The sequence below is a fragment of the Anomaloglossus baeobatrachus genome, chromosome 5, assembly GCF_048569485.1.
Source record: "Anomaloglossus baeobatrachus isolate aAnoBae1 chromosome 5, aAnoBae1.hap1, whole genome shotgun sequence".
Lineage (NCBI taxonomy): Eukaryota > Metazoa > Chordata > Amphibia > Anura > Aromobatidae > Anomaloglossus > Anomaloglossus baeobatrachus.
In genome coordinates, this window is record NC_134357.1 from 375,802,285 (window position 1) to 375,828,395 (window position 26,111).

Genomic DNA, 26,111 nt, shown 5'->3' on the forward strand with positions numbered 1-26,111 from the left:
AATTGTGTACTGTGGGCCTAGGCAAACAGCCAGGTAGTTGTTAACCACCTGTCTGTTCTGCCCAGCACAGATCTCTGGTGGCATGAGTGGTCTCAGGTGGCTTCTGATGGTGAATCTGTGGCTTCAGCTGATGGCATGTCTACAGAACAGCAGCTTCTCTTCCGGTCAGCTCCGTTGATAACGCATCAATGCAGAAATTGGGCTGTCAATAGCAGGAAGTTGGCAGTCACACCCTGTTGTCATTAGAACAGCCCAGAATAAGAATAGCTGCTCTGTTGATGTGGAACAGCTGAATCGCTGGCAGGAGCAGTCAGAGACCACTCTGATCAGGCACCAACTAGAACAGCCAAGTATAGTCGCCAAATAGAAGAGCCAGGTAGCAGCGCCAAATAGAAGAGTGAGGAAGTGGCGCCAAATAGAACAGTCAGGTAATGGCGCCAAATAGAACAGTGAGGTAGCGGCGCCGAAAAGAACAGCCAGGTAATTGCTAACTACTTCGCAACTCCTTGCCTGTTATTTATATTAGCTCATGGTAAAAATAAAATTTAGTTCTGGATAACCCCTGCATTACTTTAACAACCCACTGACAAAAAAAATGGATGATATAAACATAGGAAGCTCCCAAGAAGTAGTTAGGCCCCCATGCTTTGCTGTCCCAGATGCAGTCAATAACCTGTGACACCCCCTTAAGGCTACTTTCACACATCAGGTTTGAGCAGTGCGGCTCAATCCGGCTGTGAAACCTATGCAACGGATGCGGCGAAAACACCGCATCCTTTGCATTAGTTTTTACATGCGGCCCGTCCGTTTTTTTCCGGTTGCGGCACACTACTGAGCATGCGCAGTGGAAGAAACTGCATGCGGCGGCCGGATGCGTTTTTTTCCGCATCGTGCAGCATCCGGCGTCCATAGGCATGCATTGAAAAATGTGCCGCAGCGGCCGGATGCGGCGCAATGCGTTTTTTTTGCCAGACAAAAAAACGTTGCAAGATACGTTGCCTCCGGCCACCACTTTAATTAATTTTGCTGCATCTGGAAAAAAACGGATGCAACGCAAAGCCATCAGGCACAATCCGGTAACAATGCAAATCTATGGGGATAAAACGGATGCGGTACCGGATCCGTTTTACCCGTTTTTTCCGGATTGTGCCTGATGGAAAAAACCTGATGTGTGAAAGTAGCCTTAGTTGTTATTACAATGTCCACACACTGTGATGTAAAATACAATCATCCCTATTACTTTTAAAAAAACCCAGGCGGGCACACTTTATGTATAGCGGTGCTCAAATCTAAGGTTGACAGTCCCAATTTTCAGCAATAATATAAGATCAGCACTCATATTCTTTATCTTCTATTGGAATTTTTTTAAAGTTTTTTCAAATTCAGCAGTCAGTATGACGTCAGTATGACGCGTTTCGGCTTTGTGCTTTCAAGCCTTTATCAAAGAGTGTACATGGAGAACGCTTGAGAGCACAAAGATGAAACGTGTCAGAATGTATTTCTGACTTGAATTTGAAAAAAACGAAAATAAAAATCTGATAGAAGAAGAATGTGAGTGCTGATCTTAAATTATTATTTTAAAATATACAGTCATCTAATACAAAGAAACAATAGACATAAAACATTGTTTTCAAAGTGCAGCGTGATGCAAACCACACAGCCCAGGAGAAGATCTGCATCCATCACGCCGTCTGTGTGGCACGGTAAAGCCCTTCCATCACGAATGCCCATTTTACTCACGTGCAAAGAACACTACATGTGGCATGCAGTGCCCATAAATATTGCACTATAACACGAATAAGGCAATTACAGTAAATGTTACCAATACACAGCGCATAAACGTTTACTCCGGGCACACCATATAGGTGTCACCAATATAGGGGCCCAATATCACCTTAAAAATAGCCCTCTTCATGTCTACTAAATTACACGTGACAGAAGGTGCTAATAAATTTAGTAGCACACAATTAATAAAAAAAATAGTATAGAGGGGGCATGGGGCTTATTTACTGATTTTACTTATGGGCCCTTACTGGTGGACGCAGACAATAGAGAGCCCCTGTGCAGGAAAAGTTTAAGGGCCCTTTGCAGTCTAAGAACTCATCGCAATGCACAATTCCACCTGCTTTGGAGGTAGAAATGGGCCCCCTAACCTCTTGGGCCCCTGTGCGGCTGCACAGGTTGCACCAATGATATGTCCTATGATATCCGCATCTGCCTTATGCCGGCGTCACACGGTACGATATATTTGGCGATATATCGTCGGGGTCACGTCGTAAGTGACGCACATCCGGCATCATTTGATATATCGTAGCGTGTGACAGCTACGAGCGACGGTGAACAAGCAAAAATACTCACCTTATCATTGCTCGTTGTCACGTTGCTCATTTTCAAAAAATCGTTTCTTCTTTTCTGCGCCGGTTGTTCATTGTACCCGGGGCACCACACATCGCTCCGTGTGACACCCCGGGAAATATGAACTGCAGCTTACATGCGTCCCGCTGTAAATGCGGAAGGAAGGAGGTGGGAGGGATGTTTATGTCACGCTCATCTCCGCCACTCCGCTTCTGTTGGCCGGCCGCTGTGTGACGTCGCTGTGACGACGAACGTCCCTCCCCCTTCAGGAAGTGGATGTTCGACCGCCTACAGCGAGGTCGTCCGGGAGGTAAGTGCGTGTGACAGGGGGTTAACGACTTTGTGCAACACGGGCAACTAATTGCCCGTGACGCACAAACGACGGGGGCGGGAACAATCACTCGTGCGATCGCATGATAGATCGTACTGTGTGATGCAGGAATAAGTCTTACATTGCATATAGTTCAAAATGTAAGAAAGAAAAAGTGTATGATCTCAGCTTTCATGAGAAATTATTACTAATGTGAAGCAAATCCTCATTTCTTCCATGCCTGTAAAGAGATGGCATGATACGGAAAAAAGAGCTGAATAGACATAAAGAGATGGAGAATGAGCGTTCCAGGCAGAGGTGTGTTGGTAAATAGGAGGAGGGAGTTAGAGACAAGCTGAAGAGTCAGGGGACCATGTGAGTTAGAAGGCAGGTACATGAAGGGGACAGCTCAATACAGGGAGGGGGAGAGAGAAACACAGATGGGAGGAGAGAGGGATAGAAAGAGACTCACGCAAGGGAGGAGAGGGTGAGAGAGAGGCAGCGGGCACAATAAAAGAATGAATGGCAATGTGTGACTCTTCATGTCATTCATTACAGGCTGTCAGGCTGTGGAATTAGGACAAGATGTCTTAGAAGCCTTCTCTGGCTTCAGTGGGGTATTAGAGAGGAGGACAAGGGTGCCTTGACTACTTTGTAGCATCTTCTCAATGCTGATGCAGCGTCTCCGAAGGATTATTGACAAGGAGAGAGCATCAAGGTGGTGGAAACATGCCTGTGATGAAAGGTCTGCTTGCTCCGCAGAATACTTTCTTGGATACCATCGCTACAAGATTTGATGGGACCCGTACGTACATGACATTTTTATTTATTGATTTATACAGCCGTGTACATGTTTATCACTTACTACAACATAAAAAAAATCACTGTATATCTTGCTGTGTATTCATCATTCTCAATACTACAGCATTCTCCAGCAGTTATAGTATTTACTGCTTATTTATGCTCCTGTAATTTTGCATCTACTATTATTTCAGGCGTTCTTTAACAATTTATTTTAGAATATATGGTTGCAATTATTTTTAATTTTTTGTCTATTATTTTGAAATGTAAAAAAAAGTTTAAAAAAATGTTTGCATTGTAGTATTCACATTAGGGTTGAGTTACTAATTTAAAAAAATGTTTTTTGGGTCGTCAATAAGATGTGAACCTTGAGAAATTTGGAAAAATTGATGTTATTTTCTTCATATTTTATCATGAGATCTAATTGTCTTGGTAATTTTTTCATATATTCTTCACTAATTGCATTAAATTAATAATATAGGAGAGATTTCAAATTTCAGAGATATATCTGCTCCATAGAAGTTGTACATAGGGGCAATTGGTTAGAACAGAACACCTTTGACATCCTTGTCTGGCATGGTCTTCCTTGGCTTGATATGCATACATAACATACTCTGGTGCAGGACCATGTGGATGCTTCACAGCTGGGGACACACAATTTTCAGGCTCATCAAACAGACGTGGGTCAGCTATTGCCATTTTGTATCTTTACATTGAATTAGATCATTATTAAGTCTTCTGCTAATGACCATGGCGTGGGCAGTTTGCCAGGTGATAAAGTTGAATAGTCTATGGTACATCTTTTCCAATTATATTGATATAGGTAAAGGCAGATGAGGTCAGATGCCCAAGGTCAGTCTGTACTGGCATTGCCCATTTAGCTTGAAATAGACAACACCTTAACCCATGAAGCTTTCGAAGATCCTTCACCAGAATGATGAAAGTAATAAGGCTTTGCTTAATTATTAGCATTGTTATTTTATTGAGATGTTGGCAATCAAAACGACCAATGGAGTGCATTGAAATATTAAGAGGCGGTTGCTTTTTTCACAGCAGAGATGATAGGGTTAATATTAGGGATGGTGGTTAGGTGTGAGCAAACGAGATGGGTCTTTTGTTCTGCGGGATGGGAACGCCAGAGCACGCTGTGAAGCAGATGGCATAGTGTACGCTCAGAACATACGCTTCCTCACACAGCTTGCAATCTGCAGATCTGCATTACAGCATGGAATATCCAGTGATAGACTTTTTGCATAAAAATCCACAGGGGCTAATTATTTGTAATTGATGGGATCCCGTGAAAGTCTACAAGCTCAATCTATTTCTATTAGAGGGGTCCAAGAGCCGTGAAAGTATGCAAAGATCAATATATTTCTCACAGCGTGAAATCACTCACTGGGGAAATTCTAATACATCAGTGATGGCATTGTAGCCCATCCAAACCTGCGGACTAGATGCCCCATCTATAAAATATGGCAGAAAATTAAAAAAGCAATAAAATACAACTCTTTGTGATATATTCTTCTGCCAAGTTCAAGAACTTAGTGTCTATGCCTTTAGGTTTCCTAGAAAGTTGAGCGGTAATATGGCTGCATTTCTAACCCCACCCGGCTTTCCAAAAATCCTGATTTACAAATAATCCTATTTATACATCAGGACATAACTATGAACTGGCAGGTATGGTGTGTGTCAGGAGGTTACCAAGAGGCTAAACTGCTATAGCCATTACATAAAGAGTATCCTTACCCTAGGTAAAGGAAAGCCTTATTTTGCATGGACGTCCGGAGATACCCATCTGAGCATTGAAACAAAACCCCATCCTACAATGTATACTTGAACTGAATTCCACTAATGAATTAAGTGGCTATGTCATATTGTGTTGTGTTAAATTATGATTTACTATGTGATGTCATGTCTTTCTGCACTGTAAATTTGGGCTTTCTGTAGTGGCCCTGATGCTGCAAGTGGTTACAAATTACTTCTTGACTGTTGCCAATATATTGGGCTAGTACAAGAAATTATCTCCTGGTTAAGATAATACTCTTTTGGGCTAGTAAAAGGTGGCATGACCATGTTAGCCACCCACCCCTGAAATGCATTATACAATAGCCCATACTGAGTTAGCCACCCTGTGATTTGTGCTAAGTGGGTAGCAATGAGTATTAAGCTAATATGCTGTATCTGCTGTTGGTGACCACCTTCTGCAAGTTATATTGATATCTTGACCACTGAGGAAGGATTCTCCGGTCGTGATGGTTACTATACCCCTTAAAACGTAACCTAAAAATAATACACCGACTGCATGCGACTTGGTTAAACAAATTGGCCACAGCAGCCTTTATTACCTATTATTAACATACTAACCACAAAGGGGGCGCCGTCCAACGGGCGACCCCAAACACAGAATAATAGGTAACACATAATAATAAACGGTACATGAAACCCTATGTAGGCCCGGTCCAGAAACCCTTTTCTACACCAATATCCCTGGCCGCAACACTCCGACCCAGAGATGAGGTATTAATCACCCCACGGATTAATACCCCCCAAACTTTGCAGAACCCCGTGCCTGCAATTTCCCGGAACCCAGAGACACCATACCAAGACAGTGCCTCTCGGTCCAGCTACAAATCCCTTCCAACCGCTTCTGGACCAGACCTACCCCCGCTGCTGCGACAAAACATACATCCCTTTTATAATAATTCCTTGTTGTCTTGGTTTTTTTTTTTTTTTTTTGAACATAGTTAAACAACTCACAAATACAAAAAGGGAGGGTGGGCGGGAATCTGACGCTATCCGGAGTCCAAAAGGGGAGGTAAGACCCTCCCTCATCGCTTTTATACTCCCCCCCCCCCTCCCCTACAGGGATCCTCTCTCCACCAATCCCCTATACCTTCCCATAATGCCCCTCATTATAACTTTATTAACCCCTCACTCCCTCCCTTCCCTCTGGTCATGTCGCCCCTCCCCCCTATGGGGTCCATGGCTTTCTTGACCACTGAGGAAGGATTCTCCGGTCGTGATGGTTACTATACCCCTTAAAACTTAACCTAAAAATAATACACCGACTGCATGCGACTTGGTTAAACAAATTGGCCACAGCAGCCTTTATTACCTATTATTAACATACTAACCACAAAGGGGGCGCCGTCCAACAGGCGACCCCAAACACAGAATAATAGGTAACACATAATAATAAACGGTACATGAAACCCTATGTAGGCCCGGTCCAGAAACCCTTTTCTACACCAATATCCCTGGCCGCAACACTCCGACCCAGAGATGAGGTATTAATCACCCCACGGATTAATACCCCCCAAACTTTGCAGAACCCCGTGCCTGCAATTTCCCGGAACCCAGAGACACCATACCAAGACAGTGCCTCTCGGTCCAGCTACAAATCCCTTCCAACCGCTTCTGGACCAGACCTACCCCCGCCACAGGACAGGACACGTGACACCTTACGTGGCCTGGACCCGCCACACGCCCAAGGCTTGCTCCACGCCATCCCGCAAACCCAGGGCCCATAAATCAGAACCAATGTCATTAAGATGAACCCCATCACCTCTCCGAAACTGCCACTTCGCCGATTCCAGGTCCACATGCCTCACCACCACGCCGCCGTTTCTCCGCACGAAACGCGCAACCACCCTGTTCACTTGTGCCCGGGCGCGATTAATCTTCTCAACCGACCGGGCCCCCCTCCACCATAATCTGGCCACAATATCCGACCACACCACTATCAGGCCAGGATACCTTGCCCATAACCGCAGTAGGTCGATCTTAATGTCCCGAATCAGATCGCGGGATGCCCGCGAACCCAGGTCATTACCCCCCACGTGCAAAACCAACACGTTCGGGGGTCTGTCCATCCTACAATAGTACTCGAATTCCGGCACGACCCTGCTCCATTCCATGCCTCGCACTCCAATCCACTTGACCGATGCCAGCGACCTGTCCAGACTCAACTGCCGACCATTCGGGCGAGCGTCGGCCCGACGGGCCCCCCAAAAAACGAACGAGTGCCCCAGGATCCAGATCAGACACACTCCTACAATAAAGGAAACAATTTTAACAACAACACCAGCATTCCAGATTGCAACAAAGAACAACAAAACCTAACGGCAGAACAAACAACTCCCCCACCAGAGCCCTCAACGAGATAATAACTGCGGGCGCACATAACCACGAAAACGAGAGGACTCCCACCGACCAATCCGTCTCACCATGTCATCTCCAAGACCCCAACGAGAAGCCTCGGTAGCCGCCCCAATCCTGAACGAATGGGACCCGTAATCCTCTGGGCGCTCACCCGCCCAGCGCAAACAACTCCTCAGCACTGCCACAAACTGATAACGAGACAACCAAGCCCCGTCCTCGTGACGTAGCAGCGGGCCCGGAAGACCGCCCCGCAGACCACAAAACTGACTCACCACCTGCACCGGGCACAAGCCATCCCCTTGCACCGCATACAACACTACCAACCTGCCCCGACCCATCTGGTCCGTCTTGGACCGCCGAAGCCGACACTCCACTCTCCGTCCCACTACCGACACATCCTCGAATAGAAAACCACCCCCAATCACCCTTGACGGGCTCACCAATTCTCCTATCCGAAAAGCCCCGAAAAAAGCCAACACGAAAGCAGTTTTAAACAACACCGTCTCATACGCTGAGACACAAATGCCCTGCAAACCATCCACCAAACGCCGTAACAAGTCCAACGAAATGGGCCGCCTAGTGTCCCGCACCTTCACCCCTTTCCGAAAACCTTTCAATGCTTGCCGTACCCGAAAGTCCCTTGAAACGTCCTGCTCACCCCTAACCTTTAACCAGAAGGCCACGGCCGCCACCCTAATCGCCACCGCCGACGCTGACCTCCCAGCCCTAAAATCCTCACTCACCAATGCCAAGAGCGCCAGGAAATAATCCGCTCGCCCGTTACCAAACATCTCACCCAGCACTGCCTGCCACTCAACCCACACCTTAGCATAACGGCACCAAGTCACCTCGGTCACCGAATTCCTAATCAAACCCGCAATCACTGCCTCACCAGGCTCCACAATTCCTCTGGGCACACCGCTCCGACCTCGTCCGCCCCCGGCAGTAACTCCCGAAACCTGTGGAACTGAAAACGAGATAAAGCGTCAGCCACCCCGTTATCCACCCCCGGCACATGTTTTGCAACCACATGAATATTCCACAACAAACACTTGAGCACCAAATGCCGCAAATATGCCACTACAGGTCCAGATTTCGCTGACAAGCTGTTGATTGCATGTACAACTGCCTGATTATCGCAATGGAAGCACACCTTACGTCCCGAAAATTGCGACCCCCACAACTCCACCGCCACCACGATTGGAAACAACTCGAGCAGGGCCAGATTTTTGACAAGGCCACCCTGTCGCCAATCCTCAGGCCACCTTCCCACACACCAATGACCCTGAAAAATGGCGCCGAAACCCGCCGACCCGGCCGCATCCGTATATAGTTCCAGAGCATCATTGGGCACCACCTTCTTCAACCACAAAGTGCGGCCGTTAAAATGTCGCAAGAAGACGTCCCAAACCAACAAGTCTGCCTTGATCTCCCGCGTGACCCGCACGAAATGCGCCGATGACCGTACGCCTGCCGTAGCTGCCGCCAACCTCCTGGCGAAAACACGCCCCATCGGCATAATCCTGCATGCAAAATTCAGCTTTCCAAGCAAAGACTGTACCACCTTAAGCCGCACTTTTTTTGCTGCCAGCATTGCTACAACCGCACTCCGCAAATCCACAATCTTGTCCTCTGGCAACCTACATTCCATGGCCAGCGAGTCGATTTCAATCCCCAGGAACCGCATAACCGGCGCCGGCCCCTCCGTTTTTTCCTGCGCCAAAGGGATCCCGAACCGATCCGCCACTCTCTGCAAGGCGAACAACAAACCAGCGCAAACCATGGAACCCGCCGGACCAACACACAGAAAATCATCCAAATAATGAATAATGGACGACAAGCCGGACACGTCCCGCACCACCCACTCAACAAAGGAGCTAAACGCCTCAAAATATGAACAAGAAATCGAACAGCCCATGGGCAAACAACGATCAACATAAAACTTCCCGTTCCACCAGCAACCCAGAAGGTGCTGACTCTCCGGATGCACCGGCAACAAACGAAACGCCGATTCTACATCCGCCTTTGCCATCAATGCACCGCGTCCTGCCGCCCGTACCAAGTCCAACGCTTTGTCAAACGAGACGTAGTACACCGCCGACAATTCCGGCGCAATGCCGTCATTCACAGACGACCCCTCCGGAAATGAAAGATGATGAATGAGCCGAAATTTATTCGGCTCCTTCTTTGGCACCACCCCCAGCGGGGACACCACCAAATTCCTGCACGGAGGGCTCTCAAATGGGCCCCCCATCCTGCCCAGCTCAACCTCTTTACTCAACTTCTCACCCACAACCATAGGGTGGTCCCTTGCCGACCGTAAGTTGCGACAAACCGGAGGCAATGCCTCAACCGCCGACGGAATCCGAAAACCGTACAAAAAACCAAACCGCAAAAGCGACGCCGCTGCCCCGTCCGGGTACCTACTTAAAAACGGCGCCATCGCCTCTATTTTCACCGGCGTCCTCCCTTTTTCCAGACCCGTCCCCATCCTTGCCTCTCCCTTTTTTAAAGCATTTGGACAAGCTATGTCCCCCCCCGCAGCCGGAGCACTCATGCTTGAACCTACACGCTGCGCCAAATTTGCACTGGCCTTCGTTAAATTGCCAGCACAATCCCTTTTTCTGAATCCCCGAGGGCCCGGCTCCCGGTCCCCCGGCACCGCCACGAAAGGGCTGGCTCGGGGCCGCCATTAAGCGCATCCATAAGGAAATGTCCTTATGGTCCCACCGCATGCCGGGCCGCAACGCCTTCCGCTGCCTAAACTGCTCATCATACCGCAGCCATGTCAAACCCCCGTACGTGCGATACGCCTCCCCGATTGCATCCATATAGCCGAATAGAGCCGAGCAGTGCTCCGGCTCCTTTTCCCCTACCACGCTAGCCAAAATTGCAAACGCCTGCAACCAATTGGAAAAGGAACGAGGAATGAGCCTATAACGGCGTTTTTCTTCCTCCTCCTTTTCCTTCTTGGAATCGCTCGGCTTCACCTTGTCTAGGTTAAATTTTTCCAGGGGCAGCAGGGAAAATATCTCCACATACTCCCCTTTCCAAATTTTTTCCCTCACCTCTTTTTTGAGGTGCGCCCCCAGCGGTCCCTCAAAGCACACATACACCTCGCTCTTAGCCCTATCATCCAGCGTCACCACCTCATCTTCCTTTTCCTTCTCCTTTTCTCCCGCTTTCTCGCCTGCAGGCTCCACTACTCCGCTACCTACACCCGCCCCCACCGGCACCTTCTCGCCGCTAGTCGCCGCCGCGCCATCCACCGCCGACCCTGTCCAGGCCGCCGCCGGCGCTCGCGCTAAACCCTGCAAAAACCCCAGCAACTGACTAAGCAAAACTGACCCCTCTGGCGCTGCCGTGCCCGCAGCCACCTCCCCAGCACCCGCTCCCCGCGCCGCAAGCAATGCCGAATCCACGGCTAGCTCACCCGACCGTGACGCGGAGACGGAATGCGATACTGCGATGTCGTCCGCCATCGGCTCCTCTAATTCGTCCCCCGACCTGAGGGTGTTACGGGGGCTGTCTGATTATAAAAACCAAAGAGATATCAGACAGTCAGGGTGCACCGTGCAGAGACTCTGCTGCAGACTATGGCAGAGTGCAATACCTCTGTTAACTCACAGAAGGATATAATAAGTAAGTAAAGCAATTCCTCCCTTACTTGGAGGGTGTGTAGAATGATCTCTGTTAATAATCACAGAGACAAAGGCAATGTGTGCGAAATGGCACCTACCTAGGTCCGCTCTTCTAGTGGTGCAAAAGAGACAAACAGCAGCGTAAGCCGCACAAAGCTCCTACCTGCGTTCGCTCCACTAGTGTGCGAGGACACGAACCACTAGATATGGCACCTGCCTAGGTCCGCTCTTCTAGTGGTGCAAAAGAGACGAACAGCAGCGTAAGCCGCACAAAGCTCCTACCTCTGTTCGCTCCCCTAGTGTGCGAGGATACGAACAACTGCCAGACGCAGTATAAGGAACGTTACCCTAGCGGCAACGTCCACCTACGAGTCGAATCACAAGGCCCAGCCAGACCATGTGCCTCAGGCACCTGCCTATGTCCGCTCCCCTAAGAGGTAAGGATACGGACAGCAGCCGAAGCTGTAAGGTATAAGAACGCTACCCTGCCGGTAGCGCTCACCTAGCATAGACAGAGAGATGCCTAGAGGAACGTGCACAGAGCGTCTACTCTCATGCATGAACCAAGAGGACTGAGCACCATGCGGCGTGTGTCAGGGTCTTATATAGACTCTGTGCCTCATCCAAGATGGAGGACACCAGAGCCAATCCGCTACCAGAACGAAAGGAGTGACGTCATGCTGGCCTATCACCGAGCAAGGCGTCACAAGCACATGACCAGCGACCAATCGGCATAGAAGGTGTCAGAGACATGTGACCTCGTGTCAGCGATGATGTCACCCGCACATGTGCAATGGCTCCAAGATAGGACTTAGTCTCCGGCGCTCGCACATGTGCAGTAGCAAGAAATCTGGACTTAGTCTCCAGCGCTCGCACATGTGCAGTAGCAAGAAATCTGGACTTAGTCTCCAGCGCTCGCACATGTGCAGTAGCAAGAAATCTGGACTTAGTCTCCAGCGCTCGCACATGTGCAGTAGCAAGAAATCTGGACATAGTCTCCAGTGCTCGCAGCAACCGTAACAGTACCTCCCCCTCAAGGGCCCCCCTCCCGGCGACGCAAGTAATCGGCAACTAAGTCGGGAGCATGGACAGCCTCCTCAGGCTCCCAAGAGCGATGTTCCGGGCCATAGCCCTCCCAATCTATCAAGAAGAACCTGCGCCCTCTAACCATCTTAGAACCAACTATGGCTCGTACCTCATAGCTAGAGCGAGAGGAATCAGAGGCAGGAGAGTGCACTTCACGAGCGTGAGGTAAAATAGCCGGCTTTAGCAGTGAGACATGGAATTTGTCATGAATCCTAAGATGGACAGGTAACTTCAATTGGTAGACTACAGGATTTACCTGTCGAAGAACCTCATAAGGACCCAGGAAGCGAGGAGCAAACTTGACAGAGCTCACTCTAAGTCTCACGTGTTTTGCAGAGAGCCACACAAAGTCCCCTGGAGAAAAGACAGGAGCCGGGCGACGAAACCGATCGGACACCGTCTTCATACGGTCCTTAGCTGCTTGGATCGACTCTTGAGTCCGATCCCAAACCTCTCTGGCATTAGTTGCCCAGTCGGCCACAAGAGGAGGAGGTGCAGCAGCGGGAAACGGTACCGGTACCCTAGGGTGTTGCCCATTATTGAGTACGAACGGTGTCTGCCCAGTGGCCTCAGCCAGCGAATTGTTAAGGGCAAATTCTGCCCAGGGTAGGAGGGAGGACCAGTTATCGTGATTCTCAGCAACAAAGTGTCGAAGGTATATAATCATAGATTGATTGGTACGTTCAACCAAACCATTGGTCTCCGGATGGTATGCCGAAGAGAGATTCAACTCAATTTGCAGAAGGCTACAAAGATCTCGCCAGAAACGGGAAGTAAATTGCGGGCCTCTATCACAAATGATACGATCTGGCATCCCGTGAAGCCTAAAGACATGCTTGATGAATAGTTTGGCTAGTACCCTGGAAGATGGGATTCTAGATAACGGTACGAGATGAACCATCCGGGAGAAATGGTCCGTAATGACCCACACAAATCTATGTCCCTGTGAACATGGAAGATCACCCACAAAGTCCATGCCTACCACCTCCCATGGCCTATCTGGCACTGGTAAAGGATGCAAGAGCCCAGCCGGTCTCTGCCGTAATGGACGGTTGCGAGCACACGAGTAGCAGGAACCGACATATCTCTTGACGTGGCTGGCTAAGTGTGGCCACCAATACCACCTCTCCAGTAACTCTCGTGTCCGCCTAATACCAAAATGCCCACCCACCTTTGAGGTGTGGGCCCATGACAGTATATCATTCTGTCGATCAGGCGGAACAAAGGTCTTGCCCGGTGGGATTTGGTCTAACGTCACAGGGGAGAGCGTATGAAAAACCCTGGAGGGAAGGATAAGACGAGGTTCGTCAATCTCTTCCTGGGTAGAAAGCATAGAGTGAGACAGGGAGTCTGCCTTGTTATTCTTACTCCCAGACAGATAGTTGATGGAGAAGTGAAAGCGGGAGAAAAACAAGGACCAGCGGGCTTGGCGAGGATTCAGATGCTGAGCGGTTTGTAAGTACGTCAGATTCTTATGGTCTGTATAGACCTGGAAAGGATGTTTCGCTCCTTCCAGCAAGTGACGCCACTCCTCCAAGGCTAATCTCAAGGCGAGCAGTTCCCTATCCCCAATGGTATAGTTTCTCTCTGCCGGTGAAAAGGTTTTAGCAAAGAAGAAACACGGCCTTTTTCTACCTGCACCGTTCTTTTGATACAAGACCGCACCAGCACCCACTGAAGAGGCATCAACCTCTAAGAGGAAGGGCTTACTCTCATCGGGTCTTTGAAGAACGGGAGCAGTTGAAAGGTGTCTTTTTACTGCCTCAAAAGCCTGAGATGTCTCAGTAGACCAGGCTTTGGGATTAGCACCTTTCTTAGTCAAGGCCACCAAAGGGGCCACCAAAGTAGAAAAATGGGGTATGAACTGCCTGTAATAATTTATGAATCCTAAGAAGCGTTGCACCGCCTTCAAGGAATGAGGTTCGGACCATTGCAGGACAGCAGAGAGCTTCGCAGGATCCATAGCCAGGCCCTCTTGTGAGATAATGTAACCCAAAAAAGGCAATGAGGACTGCTCGAATACACATTTCTCGAGTTTAGCAAACAATGAGTGCTCCCTTAAACGGGAAAGGACACGAACGACATCCTGACGATGAGTCTCCAGATCAGGAGAAAAAATCAGGATGTCGTCCAGATACACCACTACTGAGGATAACAGTAAATCCCTGAACACATCATTTACGAAGTCCTGAAATACTGCGGGTGCATTACATAACCCAAAAGGCATGACGAGGTATTCATAGTGACCGTCTCGGGTGTTAAAAGCGGTCTTCCATTCGTCACCCTTTCGAATTCGTACCAAGTTATACGCACCCCGCAGATCCAACTTCGTAAAAACTTGAGCTCCTCTCAGTCTGTCAAAGAGCTCCGAAATTAAAGGTAATGGGTATTTGTTCTTTATTGTGATTGCGTTGAGACCCCTGTAATCTATGCAGGGACGCAAATCACCCTCTTTCTTCCGAACAAAGAAAAACCCAGCTCCCGCGGGAGAGACAGACTTACGAATGAACCCCTTCTCTAAACTCTCTCTTATATAGGTCGACATGGCCTCCGACTCAGGTATCGACAGGGGGTAAACCCTGCCTTTAGGTGGAACCGAACCTGGGATAAGGTCTATGGCACAGTCATACGGCCTATGGGGTGGAAGAACCTCAGCACCCTGTTTGGAGAACACGTCAGCGAAATCCAAATAGGGTGTAGGTATGGGAGAGAGATCAGTTGATGCAACCGCAACGACCTTAGGTGGTAAGGGAAGACATCGGGACTGACATTTCGAACCCCAACTAATAATGCTGTCAGACTCCCAGTCAATGTGAGGAGCATGAGTCCGAAGCCATGGAAGACCCAGAAGGATGTCGTCTATACCCTCAGGCAAAACAAGAAAAGAAATCTCCTCTATGTGACCCTGAGACAGGGAAAGGCGCAAGGGAACTGTCCTCAATGTAATGGAGTCAGACAACATAGTTCCATTAACAACACGGACAGGAATAGGCGCCTCTAACATGATAGAGGGAATATTGTGTCCCTTTACAAATCCTGAGGACACAAAAGTCCCGTCAGCTCCGGAATCCACAAAAGCCATAATAGGCCATGTATTCTCAGATAACGAGAGCTGACCTGGGATACAACACTTAGAGGGTGCAGAAGACGTCTCTAGTAACCCCCCTCTAATGGTTACTAGGCCAGGGAGATTCCCTGACGACTAGAACACTTGTTGGCATAGTGCCCAGCCTGACGACATACGTAACATATAGGAGGACCAGACTTGCGTAGTCTGGAGAACGTATGACCTAACTCCATAGGAGTGGGAGATGTTTCAGATGCTGAGGAAGATGGTAGTGGACCCTCAACAACTGGAATAGCCCGATGCTTAGGGCGTGAGGAAGAGACCTCGAGTCTACGTTCCTTATGGCGTACATCGATCCTCGTTGCTACTGTGATCAAGTCCTCCAGAGAAGCAGGGACCTCACGAGTAGCAAGAGCATCCTTGACATAGCCTGCCAACCCTCTCCAGAAGATAGGAATCAACACCTTCTCTGGCCAATCTAGTTCTGCCACCAGAGTTCTAAAAGCAATGGCATAAGAACTAGTGGATAACGAACCCTGAGATAGATCTAACAGTCTCAGGGCCGCATCATGGGTAACCTGCGGACCCATGAATACCGCCTTAAGAGCATCAAGAAAGTCTTGATGTCTCAGAGTAACCACATCAGAGCGCTCCCATAAGGGAGTCGCCCATTCTAAGGCTTTGTCCTGAAGTAAGGAGATGATAAAGCCTACTCTGGACCTCTCCGTAGAGAAGCGAGAAGAGTTGACCTCTAGGTGTATCTGACACTGACTAATGAAACCACGACATGATCTGGCATCGCCAGAATATCTGTTTGGCAGAGCAAGTCGAGGATCATGTGCAGATGTCACCATGGTCTGAGGTTTATCCTCTATACTCTTGAGCCGTGACGCAAGTACTTGTATGTAACGATGTAACTGCTGATATTCTGCCATAACTGCCAGACCCTTGGCTCAGTCCTAATGTTACGGGGGCTGTCTGATTATAAAAAACAAAGAGATATCAGACAGTCAGGGTCCACCGTGCAGAGACTCTGCTGCAGACTATGGCAGAGTGCAATACCTCTGTTAACTCACAGAAGGATATAATAAGTAAGTAAAGCAATTCCTCCCTTACTTGGAGGGTGTGTGGAATGATCTCTGTTAATAATCACAGAGACAAAGGCAATGTGTGCGAAATGGCACCTACCTAGGTCCGCTCTTCTAGTGGTGCAAAAGAGACGAACAGCAGCGTAAGCCGCACAAAGCTCCTACCTGCGTTCGCTCCACTAGTGTGCGAGGACACGAACCACTAGATATGGCACCTGCCTAGGTCCGCTCTTCTAGTGGTGCAAAAGAGACGAACAGCAGCGTAAGCCGCACAAAGCTCCTACCTCTGTTCGCTCCCCTAGTGTGCGAGGATACGAACAACTGCCAGACGCAGTATAAGGAACGTTACCCTAGCGGCAACGTCCACCTACGAGTCGAATCACAAGGCCCAGCCAGACCATGTGCCTCAGGCACCTGCCTATGTCCGCTCCCCTAAGAGGTAAGGATACGGACAGCAGCCGAAGCTGTAAGGTATAAGAACGCTACCCTGCCGGTAGCGCTCACCTAGCATAGACAGAGAGATGCCTAGAGGAACGTGCACAGAGCGTCTACTCTCATGCATGAACCAAGAGGACTGAGCACCATGCGGCGTGTGTCAGGGTCTTATATAGACTCTGTGCCTCATCCAAGATGGAGGACACCAGAGCCAATCCGCTGCCAGAACGACAGGAGTGACGTCATGCTGGCCTATCACCGAGCAAGGCGTCACAAGCACATGACCAGCGACCAATCGGCATAGAAGGTGTCAGAGACATGTGACCTCGTTTCAGCAATGATGTCACCCGCACATGTGCAATGGCTCCAAGATAGGACTTAGTCTCCGGCGCTCGCACATGTGCAGTAGCAAGAAATCTGGACTTAGTCTCCAGCGCTCGCACATGTGCAGTAGCAAGAAATCTGGACTTAGTCTCCAGCGCTCGCACATGTGCAGTAGCAAGAAATCTGGACTTAGTCTCCAGCGCTCGCACATGTGCAGTAGCAAGAAATCTGGACATAGTCTCCAGTGCTCGCAGCAACCGTAACAGAGGGCTCCTTCTTCCTCTTCGCTGTAGCCGTCCTCCACCGTCCCAGCTCCAGAGGACGCAGCCGATGCGCCCCCTCCACCACAGCCACCCTCCTGGGCAGCCGCGTGGGCACTGGCGGTGGGCGTCCGCTGCTTTCTTTGCGGCGACAGCCCACAAGACCGTCCTGTCCCCTGGGCCGCCGTCGACTGAGTCCTCTTCCTGGAGGAGCCTCTCCCCGAGCTCAGGGGGCTCCCCACCGCCGGTTCTCCCCCCCCCGGGCCTCCGACCGAGACCTCCCGCTGGGTCCTCCCCCCCCCCAGGGAGACCGCGTCCGCCGGGCGCAGTCCCTCCTCTCCTCCGCAGCCGTGCAGGTATCCGGGTGGCGCCTGCCCACACCGGTCCCCCTGCTGGCTGCCTGCGCCCGGCCCCCCCAACGTCCCCGGGGGGTACTGCTGGCCTCCATCACAAGCCGGGCCCGCTCCTGGTCAGAAGCAGCCGCCGGGACGTGCCCCGCCGCCGGGGGCCCGGCGTCCAGAGCAGGCCCCAGGCTGGACACGCCCCCTCTTCGTGCCTCCAGTTCATGCTGGGCACGGCCCGGTCCCCGGGCTGCCGCCGGCCTGTTCACTCGAGCCCGCGGCCTGGGACCGGAAGTAGGCCCCAGGCCGGGCCCGCCTACATCCAGGCCACCGCTGGCCTCATTCCATCGCTGGGCTCGCTCCCGGCCGTGAGACGCCGCTGGGCTCTGCACTCCAGCCCGAGGCCTGAGACAGGAAGAAGGCCCCGGGCTGGCCACGCCCCCTTCTCGGCCGTCGCGGCCGCGTCGGAGATTCCTCCCGGCGGCCGGGGCAGACGCTGGAAGCTGCTGCCGCCCGCCCCGCCGCGGAGGGTCCCGAGGGGGGCTCTCACTGGGCCTCCTCGCCCCCCCTGCGCCCGGAGAGTACCTGAGCGGGGGCCTCGAACGCCGCCCGCGTCTAGAGGGGGAGCGAGGGGCAGGTGCCGACGGGGACACACAGGCAGCCCTGACGTGGGATTGCACTGCCTGGGCCCCGTGCACCGCCATCGCCGCTCTAATCAGCCGATCCAGCTCCTGGAGGTCCGCCATGCTGGTCCTTGTGGTCCTGGTCCTGGGTCTCAATCTGACGCTGTCCGGAGTCCAAAAGGGGAGGTAAGACCCTCCCTCATCGCTTTTATACTCCCCCCCCCCCCTCCCCTACAGGGATCCTCTCTCCACCAATCCCCTATACCTTCCCATAATGCCCCTCATTATAACTTTATTAACCCCTCACTCCCTCCCTTCCCTCTGGTCATGTCGCCCCTCCCCCCTATGGGGTCCATGGCTTTCTGTACTGAAACTCTTACTATTATGACTAGCTACACACCATCTGTATGCCTCAGTTTTGAAATGTAACCATTAAGCCCTGTACCTGTATAATTGTAGTGCAACTACCAAGCGCAGTGCCATAAAACGATGTGTTACTGACAAGTTTGCACATTCATTAAGAGACGAATTGCTGAACTTCTTGCATCTAATTGAGTAAACAAGTGTTGTGCTTAAAGAAAACCGGTCACGTACATGCAGTCCGATCTGTGGACATCATGATATTTAGGATGTTTGGGGAAAAAATCAGTATAACTTGTATTTTATGCATTAAAAATGTGTTGAGAGACCCTTCTCTATGGCCTCCAACACACATCCGTGCCGCCGGTACGTGTTTGCCATTTTTAGCACGTACCAGCGGCACGGATACACGTTCAGCAATGCTACCCTATTGTAGCAGGCACACACACGTAAAACCACACGGAATGTGTGTCCGTGTGCGTTTGTACGTGTGTGCGTTTTTCTACACGCTGACATGTCCACGTTTTCTCCGGCCCGCACCCGTACCACACGGATGTAGGATGCGGACCACGTGAGTATGCAAATTACCGGTTCTACGTGTGCTATCGAGGATAGCACACGTAGAACACACGTGGACCGCACGTACCCGAGACACGTACTTACCACACGCAACACGCAGGGTAAATACGTGTCTCGCGGCACGTGCGTGTTTTTAACGGAAGTGTGTTTCAGGCCTATGCGGGAGTCCATTGGGGGTTCTATTCAGTGATTTGTATTCATGTGAGTCCAGAGGCCAGTCCTTTCTTCTGCGACTATGGGCTATAGTTTGCAGTGGAGTACCGCAGGGATCTGTGCTAGGACAGATCCGTTTTAATCTCTTTAATAATGACCTTGTGGTTGGGATTGAGAGTAAAGTGTCAGTTTTTGCTGATGACACCAAACTATGTAGGGTATTAAAAATGGACATTGATAGTACAATATTACAAAACAATCTGCATAAGATGTTTGAATAGGCAGACACTTGGCAAATGAGATTTAATGTTGATAAATGTAAAGTAATGCACCTAGGACGGAGTAATCCTATAGCTGCATATACATTAAATGGAAGTAAACTCGGGACTACAGAACAGGAGAAGGACTTGGGTATTCTCATTACAAATAAGCTGAGCAGCAGCACTCAATGTCAAGCTGCAGCTGCTAAAGCAAACAAGATTTTAGGGTGTATGAAAAGAGATTAGATCCCGTGACCCCAACGTATTGTTACCCCTCTATAAATCACTTGTAAGGCCACATCTGGAATATGGGATCCAGTTTTGGGCTCCACATTTTAAAAAGAACATTCAGAAGTTAGAGTCAGTTCAAAGGCGGTTAACAAGACTACTACAAAGGAATGGAAGGCCTCCCATATGATGACAGGTTGAAAAAGTTGGATTTGTTTAGTTTAGAAAAATGATGTCTCATTTATATGTATGTATTCATATATATTATTTATATGTATCTCATTTATATATATTACATGTGTGGTCAATATAAAGGACTGGCACATGACTTATTCCTTCCAAAGACAATACCACGGATCGGGAGCACTCACTGAGAGTGGAAGAAAAGAGATTCCGGCAGCTAAATAGGAAAGGGTTCTTTACAGTTAGAGCAGTCAGACTGTAGAATGCCCTACCACAAGAGGTAGTAATGGCAGATACTATAACAGCTTTTATAAAAGGGCTGGATGATTTCCTCAGTACACAACATTGTCAGTTATAAGTGACTTAATGACAAAATATATAATTGGTGGAGGAAGGTTGAACTAGATGGACCTAGGTCTTTTTTCAACCTATGTAAACTATGTAACTATGTATGCAGAGATAACTGACAAACTCTGAATTGGACCACCCAATGGAGTCCTATGTATACAAACTCCGGGGATTTTAACAAATAAAATATAAGTTATACTAAAACTTTTCTCACAAAAATGTATATCAATCTTACCAGCTCCTCTTGCTTTATAACATCCTGTCTGCAGATCAAATACCATTTTCAACAAGACGGGTTCCCTTTAAAATCTTCTGTCGCCATGGAAATTACTATGTCATCCTCAAGTGTAGAACTTAAATAATGGTCGTAGAATTCGCCGCACAAAGACAAAATTACCCCCTTACATACAATTGAAAGATTTTCTATTAAGTCTTGAAAAGCTGGGACAACCCATGTGGTAGAAGGTTTTAGATGCAAGGAGTACATTCTGCATAGTTGGCATGTCTTAATAACGCTATTGGTTTATCCACAAACTTGGTGGGGTTCTTGTAGCCATATACCGGGGGTAAACAGTTTTGCTTTTATCAGTAGGTGTGGCCAAGTTACTATTGGAAATGACTTCTTGATTTTTTTTAGTTATTGCCAACCTATCGAGAAGGGTAAATGTGTAGAGTGGCTAGGGGAGGCAGTAGTAGTCGTGTGTACAGGGGTTGTCAGGCCGCAGCACAGCCATTCGATAACCCCTTGCATGTTGGTCGCCACTCCACTGCAGTGATGCTTTCGCCACAGTCCATTCTTCCACTGAGTCAATTAATCCAACACAAATACACTTCTGTTAACCAGGGGAGATTTACTTGCTTTCCCTACATGGGTACTTTCTATTCGCATAACGCGGGCACCATTTCTCACCCCGACGGGATTCCCTCCATAATCCGTTCCATCATTAAATTTACTGGCTGACCGCTTTCCTAGCACCTGAGCTCATTCAAATGCTACTAGGCCCCTCATTCTTCTGTTGGACGTCACACTGCACTAGCCAATTCAAAAAGTCCTATAGCCACTTCATCCCACCCACAGGGATATAGCTGACACTATTGAAGGGGCTTATTTAGACAGCACTCATCCGCCTTTGCTTCTAACCAGGACCTACTCTTCTTTAAGAGCCCACTCACCTTCGGTCTCGCAGGAAAATTCGTTGGGTTTTCAATCCAGGAAAGACAATTGCCACCCCAACCGTCCGGGCTCAACCCTTTTAAGGGGAATGCAGTTAAACAGTCCTCTAAAGAGCAGGACCCCACGTGTCCGGTGTCAAAGGGTTGACTCTTAAGGTACTGTCACACATAACGAGATCGCTAGCGAGATCGCAGCTGAGTCACCGTTTGGTGACGCAGTTGCGATCCCGTTAGCGATCTCGTTATGTGTGACACTTACCAGCGATCAGGCCCCTGCTGTGAGATCTCTAGTCGTTGCAGAATGGTCCAGGCCATTTTCTTCAAAGGCGATGTCCTGCTGGGCAGGACACATCGCTGTGTTAGACACTGTGTGACAGGATCACAGTGACTGCTGAGATCGTTATACAGGTCGCTACTGCGATCTGTATTTTTCTGCATCGCTGGTAAGATCTGACTGTGTGACATCTCACCTGCGACCTCCCAGCGACTTACCTGCGATCCCTATCAGGTCGCATCGTTTTCGGGATCGCAGGTAAGTCGTTATGTGTGAAGGTACCTTAAGGATCCTTTATAATCAAATCTTTGGTCTTGTTATCTCTTTCTCCTACTGGGGACTCTCCTTCCCTCCTTCTACATCCTGTCCTATTTATACTGTGACCCCCTCCTTTCAATTAACCCCTTCTTCTTACCTAAGGGAGTCAGGAAAGCAGTCAATAAGCCACCTCGCCACCTTGTGGCCATTTACCAAAATACACAATACAGACCAATACATTTTATAAACCTTCCTGTGTGCCGGCCACTTCTGCAGGGGTGGCGTAGCCTTGACCCCCTTACACCTGGACACACTTTTTCACAGATGAAGTGCAATTTGAACAGTTTGGGGACATATCACAACTTATGACCCATTGACTTGAATTTCATGTCGAAATGATTATTTAAGGGGGAATGTTTCTCCTTGTGATGAGTAACGTGTATGACATACCAGTATAAGGAGACTTATAGGCCTTTCAATGTGCCTCTTGGAAATTAAACATGCAAATAACCTTTTCAGAAGGAAGAGGATATGATCTCTGGTGCGATATATTAGATGTAAAAATCCTAAAAGTCAATATTGACCCTTTAACGAGCCTTGCTACATGACTTAGGATACAAAGCCAAACTAGAAACTCCCTTTGCAGAGATGAGTTTCGGGGTGTTGCCACTCCTCCACAGCACAAAGCTGATTTGGCTACATGAGAGGCCTGTCACTTGGGATCTAAGGGGGAATGTTTCTATTTGTGGAAAGTGACATACCTGACATTTATGCCAATAGCCTCTTCAGAAACAACAGGTTATTTGCATGTTGGAAAGAGGAATCTATTTTCATGAGCTGTGGCCCAGATGACTAAATCAAGAGGCAAACTACCTATAGTTTCCCTAGGTTTCTATACAAATTTATGAAAGCTTTACCCACTTGTAATCTTGGAAGCATGAATGCTCTATGATCACAAAAAATATATATACTGAACAAAAACATAAACCCAACACTTTTGTTTTTGCTCCCATTTCATGAGTTGAACTCAAAGAGCTAAGACTTTTTCTATGAGCACAAAAGGCCCCATTCTTGAATATTGTTCACAAGTTTGTCGAAGGCCCCCTTCACACGTCAGTGAAAAACACTGACATTCTTCACTGACGTGTAAAACACGCACATGTCCCTCCGTGTTCCGTGATTCACGACACACATGGGCTGTCCATGTGCAATCCGTGATCCATGATTGCAAATGGACATTACTCACCTGCCTTCGCTCCTGCTGTCCATGGTGCTGAACTCCTCGGCTCTGCAGCGTCCGCCCACCGCTCTCTGCAGCTACTTCCGGGTCGGCTGTTCCTGCTTTCATGAATATTCATGCGCCGGGCAGGAGCTGCAGAGAGCGGAGAATGCACAGCGAATCACTGGAAAGGTTAGTTGAAAATGTTTATTATTTAATATGTCAGTGTTTTTCTGGTACGTGTTTCACGGATCACACAAGGATCACACCATAGTGTGGTCCGTGGGTCATCAGTGATGCCAGAAAAAATTGGACTTGTTTTCGTGCAGAATCACGGGCACGCGTGTACGCTGCACGGAGACACGTTCAGTGAAAAATCACTGATGTGTGAGCGTACCCTTTGATTATAATGTGTCTGCGTATGTCAGTGATTCTGGTACATATAAAAAAAAGCACATACGTACCAGACTCACTGACGTGTGAAAGGGGCCTAAATCTGTGTTAGTGAGCGCTTCTCCTTTGCCGAGATAATCCATCCACCTCACAGGTGAGGCATATCAAGATGCTGATTAGACAGCATGATTATTGCACAGGTGTGCCTTAGGCTGATCACAATAAAAGGCCACTCTAAAATGTGCATGTTTAAAATGTTAGGAGAGTCCAGGGTGGGGAAGAAGAAAACCAGCCAGTACCTGGTGTGACCATATTTGCTTCACACAGTGCAACACAACTCCTTTGCATACAGTTGATCAGGTTGTTAATTGTGGCCTGTGGAATGCTAGCCCACTCCGCTTTAATGGCTGTGCCAAGTTGCTGGATATTGGCAGGAATACCTGTAGTATGTTGTAGCCATTCATGTAGGTTACATAGCAATGTCCCCTAGATAAGGAACAAGTATCACCCCAATTTTTTTCCCTTTTTTCTACTGTTTTTACATTGTTTGTAGTCTTTACAGATTTTTTTTAAATTATAATTTCTGTACACAAATATGAAGGGAGGTGGGGTGGGGGTGGGAGGAGACCAATCTTGTCCAAACTCCTTTAATGAGTATTCAGAAACCTTATAGCAGCCCCATGGACAATAGGAGAAAATAATCGACTTGTATGTATAGTAGAGTTTCTAGGCAAGTTGTGACCAGAAGTCAAGCAAGAAGGGGGAGGAGGCAAGTTGTGACCATCGCCTATTATGAATGTGAATGCTGTGTTTTCAATATTTTGGCTTCTTTTACCTGACAATATGTATATCTGTATTTGTATGTCAAAACATGGACTGAAATGAACAGAAAAACTGAAATGGTTAACATTTGCAACTCCTCACATTTTGGACCTATTCCTGTTTTTTTCTTATAAATACTGATGAAAAATACTGACCAAGATACTGCCATGTGAAAGACACCTAGGTTTTACTTTTTATTGTCATTTCTGCTTGTGATAATATTGAGATGACTCCTGAAAAGAGATCCTTACAGGGTATGGTTAGAGATGAGCGGGCACTACCATGCTCCGGTGCTCTGTACTCGTAATGAGCAGCTGGATGCATAGATGGGCACGACTCGCGTACCCAAGTATAATGGAAGTCAATGGGGAACTCAACCATTTTTGTGGAAAATTTCCCGGAAAATTGCTCATCACTAAATATGAAATGTCAGACTATTATTAGGCCCAGCGACACTACAAGATTTCAGGATCTTTTTTTTAGTGACATGGATAACCGAAAATTTTTTTTACTAAAAATTCTATATACATTTAACTTAAAAAACCCAAACCTTGGTTTAAACTCGAGCTCATCTGCTGATGACATAATTCTTGTAATGTGAAGAAGATAATCACAAGTGTTAATTTCATTTCTGAAAATCAATTGCTCTCCTAACCTAACCATTTATTTTTATGTGCAAAATGTCAACCTGGAAAATGATGTCACTTCGTACAGTATAACTATGATGATCAAGTCTCCTTCACTAAGGTTATATAAGGAAAATTTCTGTAATTTCCATATATGCTAGACGAAGAACGCTGTAAAGCAGTGAGGGCCTCAGGTGGACATTACAGCCATTAATATTGTATGTGATGAATCCATAAGGTGACGGCTGCTCCATTTAATGACAATAATGAAAAATACAGTGATGATAAGTCCATTTTTGATTTCTGACTTATAATTACGATACAGTGAGTGATACTCATGTTGGACTAAGGATCAGACTTTGGCTACGGCAGGCTTGTCCCTTCAGACTTTGCCTTTGTTTATTGGTCTCCGTGGAGCCAGCTGCCGGCAATGCCTTGTTTTTGTGTTCATTCAATGTCCTTGGGGGACAGTGACACACCTAGTAAAGAAGGACCTGGGGAATTTTCCGCTTCTAACCATCTATTTTATTTTCATGGCAGCGTGTGAATGTCAATTTAATGACTTCATACATTACAGAGAGGACAATCATCTCTGAGAAGTGTATAGTCGCCCTTGGAGAGAAAGATCTAGACAATGTCTGTGGAAGTATCATCCATATGACATAAACTGTATCCCAGTATGTTCCATACTATTAGTCCCAGCATACCATGGATTATAAAAAACAATAAGGGAATGTTGGGCA

General features: G+C 48.2%; 1 protein-coding gene across 1 annotated transcript in view; it reads left to right on the plus strand.

The window, feature by feature from the left end:
- The first annotated feature begins 3,142 nt into the window (after positions 1-3,142).
- KCNH4 (potassium voltage-gated channel subfamily H member 4) overlaps positions 3,143-26,111 on the plus strand; it is a 313,212-nt gene continuing 290,243 nt past the window's right edge. The window contains exon 1 of the mRNA XM_075350014.1: positions 3,143-3,470. Within this exon, the coding sequence (XP_075206129.1) occupies positions 3,395-3,470 (76 nt within the window). The 5' untranslated portion in view covers positions 3,143-3,394. The remainder of the gene's footprint in view (positions 3,471-26,111) is intronic.